Raw genomic sequence first — 2,957 nt, 5'->3', positions numbered from 1 at the left:
TTTTGTACCTCTCTCACCAAGGCTCTTCTCCCCCGATAGTTCAGTTTGGCCGGACGGCCAGCTCTAGGAAGGGTTCTGGTCGTCCCAAACGTCTTCCATTTAAGGATTATGGAGGCGACTGTGCTCTTAGGAACCTTAAGTGCAGCAGACATTTTTTTTGTAACCTTGGCCAGATCTGTGCCTTGCCACAATTGTGTCTCTGAGCTCTTCAGGCAGTTCCTTTGACTTCATGATTCTCATTTGCTCTGACATGCAGTGTGAGCTGTAGGGTCTTATATAGACAGGTGTGTGGCTTTTCCTAATCACGTCCAATCAGTATAATCAAACACAGCTGGACTCAAATGAAGGTGTAGAACCATCTCTGGGATGATCAGAAGAAATGGACAGCACCTAAGTTAAATATATGAGTGTCACAGCAAAGGGTCTGAATACTTATGACCATGTGATATTTCAGTTTTTCTTTTTTAATAAATCTGCAAAAATGTCAAAAATTCTGTGTTTTTCTGTCAATATGGGGTGCTGTGTGTACATTAATGAGGAAAAAAATGAACTTAAATGATTTTAGCATATGGCTGCAATATAACAAAGAGTGAAAAATTTAAGGGGGTCTGAAAACTTTCCGTACCCACTGTACATGTTGGGACATGCACAAAGAATTTGCTGTACATTTTGTAGGCTGCAGTTCTGTGCATATTTGTCAGCCTTTTTATATTATTCACATTTGATATTATCTTGTACGATTCATTCCTTACAGTAGTTGAATTTCCCAGTTAAGTATAAATTTGATAATAAACAGATTTTACAGCTCCACAACATACCACCAGAAAGTTAATTTTGAAGCATTGTCAGTACAGTTACAACAGCACTAAAAACATATCATTAAATATCTTGTTTGTTTTATTTATTTCTCAGATATGTGTTTAAGCATCAGCCCCCAAATCATCTGTTTTCCCATCGTTATATTTGAGTTGAATTTGCAAATATGTGCCGAACCAACCACTGGTATTTAAGTTTGCTACTTAATGTCTGCAGAGAAATGTTTCAACACGAAGCTGCCATTTCCATCTTGAGCCTTTGTATTGGTTTGAACTGTTGCTCGCATTGAGCCTTAACTCCACATCCAGGTTCCATGAATTCTGCATAAGAGGCTGGTGTATTGTTGGAAAGAAGCAGACGTGCCCATACTGCAAAGAGAAGGTGGATCTGAAGAGAATGTTCAGTAACCCGTATCCTTTTTACCCGAATATCCCAGTGAGTCCTGAGCTGATTGGTGTAATGTCTGTGGTCATACAAATGAATATGCAGTGTTCATGTACAGACTGTATAGAGGGTAAACAAAACAAACACCTCACGTAGATTCTGAGAAAAAAAAAAAAACGACCCAGGTCAACATCCTCAAAGTAATCGACATTGGGCATTTTCAGTAACAAATGACATCTAATTTATGTCCAGGAAACCCACTCACACCAGGATACTGGATACAGAAGTCTTTCCTGTAACAGAAAGGAAGTTTCAAACATGGTGTAAATTTTTAAGGCAGACATTTGTATGTCAGATATCATGTTCCTGTTTTGTGAGTCCACTGAAACTGGTTCTCTTGGTCCCTTGCCAGCAATTGTTGTTAATACTTTACAGTGAAACCTATTGTCACCTGTTTATTGGTTTATGATTACTGCCAGAGATTTTATTCCTTAACCAATTTTTAGCTGGGAGAGGCCACATGTTATGTACGGACAACTGTTAGACTGGCTTCGGTACTTGGTGGCCTGGCAACCCGTTATTATTGGATTTGTGCAAGGCATCAACTATATCCTGGGTCTGGAGTGACCCGGGGCCTGGCAAAAAATGGACACACCATATGGAAAAGATGTGCACCGGCTCAAAAGACTGAGGGCCTAACAACGAACACCAATAAGAAGTGTCTATATGTTTTGTATATATTTATAGGCACATATGATCTGTATTTACGGTTTATTTGCATTTTATTAGTAATCCGATTTTGGATGTCTTTGTTTCTCTGGATTTGCTTTATACACCATCACACCTCAGTAATTGATTTGTGCATCATCTGTCCTAGTAAATCAGATCTTACAGTGATTACAGAGGGGCTTTTTACTAATTGTCTTAAGTGTTTGTTAATACATAGTCAAAGGATCATGCTTGAGTCTTTCATCCTCATGTCGATCCCACATGAGTAATTATCAAATGGAAATCAGTACTCCTTTTTTGCATTTGAAATATATTTGATTTGATTTATTTGATTGAGATATGAACCCAGTGAGCAGAAACTTTCCTCTGAAGTCATTTTACAGCCGCCTCCCTTAATGTACTCATAAGGCTGTTTGACCTACTTGACACTGACACTATATTTTGAACTTAATGACCCGAGAGTGTTTCCTAATCTCTGACCGTCATACGCCATGTGAGTGGAGGTTTCATTCAGCATCATGGGGAATAAAGTGCTTATCGTACAGTGTTAAGATGGAACTTTTATTGTTACTAGATTTCAAAATGTCTTCACTGTTTTCTCAGACACTCAGCCTTGGCAACGGTGTTTGTTGTGACCGCTACCCCTTATTTTATCACACTTCATTCAGTTGGTATGATTTGAATAGGAAGAATGTCACTGTGTACCTAACAAGGTCTTCTGTTTTCACTCACACAATTAACTTTTTCATCATCTTAAAATAAGTCTCAGTTGTATCTAGCCATACTGATAGTTTTGTCCTGTTGGCTGTTTTCTTGGGAACTACTTTCTTTCAAAGAAACGGGCGGCGGTGTGTTCACTGGTTTATTCAGAACGGACACACTGCAGTTAAATCTACTTTTTTCTTTACTTTTAGTACTACTAAATTGTATTTACCTCCTGTGTTGGGGGTGGCAGCAGAAAGCCTGTCTGCATGGCTAGATATCACTAGAGGTAATGAGATCAGACAAGGATAGAAAATGTGCTAGAA

At 38.7% G+C, this 2,957-nt stretch overlaps 1 protein-coding gene across 2 annotated transcripts in view; it reads left to right on the top strand.

Moving 5' to 3' along the window:
• The window catches only part of rnf121 (ring finger protein 121), a 10,599-nt gene extending 8,123 nt beyond the window's left edge, over positions 1-2,476 (top strand). For both annotated transcript variants that reach the window (XM_020599015.1, XM_020599014.1), the window contains 2 exons: positions 1,125-1,226; positions 1,707-2,476. In XM_020599015.1, the coding sequence (XP_020454671.1) occupies positions 1,125-1,226; positions 1,707-1,827 (223 nt within the window). In that variant the 3' untranslated portion in view covers positions 1,828-2,476. The remainder of the gene's footprint in view (positions 1-1,124; positions 1,227-1,706) is intronic.
• Positions 2,477-2,957: the final 481 nt, after the last annotated feature.

This window comes from Monopterus albus, unplaced genomic scaffold (genome assembly GCF_001952655.1).
Source record: "Monopterus albus unplaced genomic scaffold, M_albus_1.0 scaffold39.1, whole genome shotgun sequence".
NCBI lineage: Eukaryota > Metazoa > Chordata > Actinopteri > Synbranchiformes > Synbranchidae > Monopterus > Monopterus albus.
Note: the sequence above shows the minus strand (reverse complement) of the source record. Positions and strands in the feature narration are given on the sequence as shown.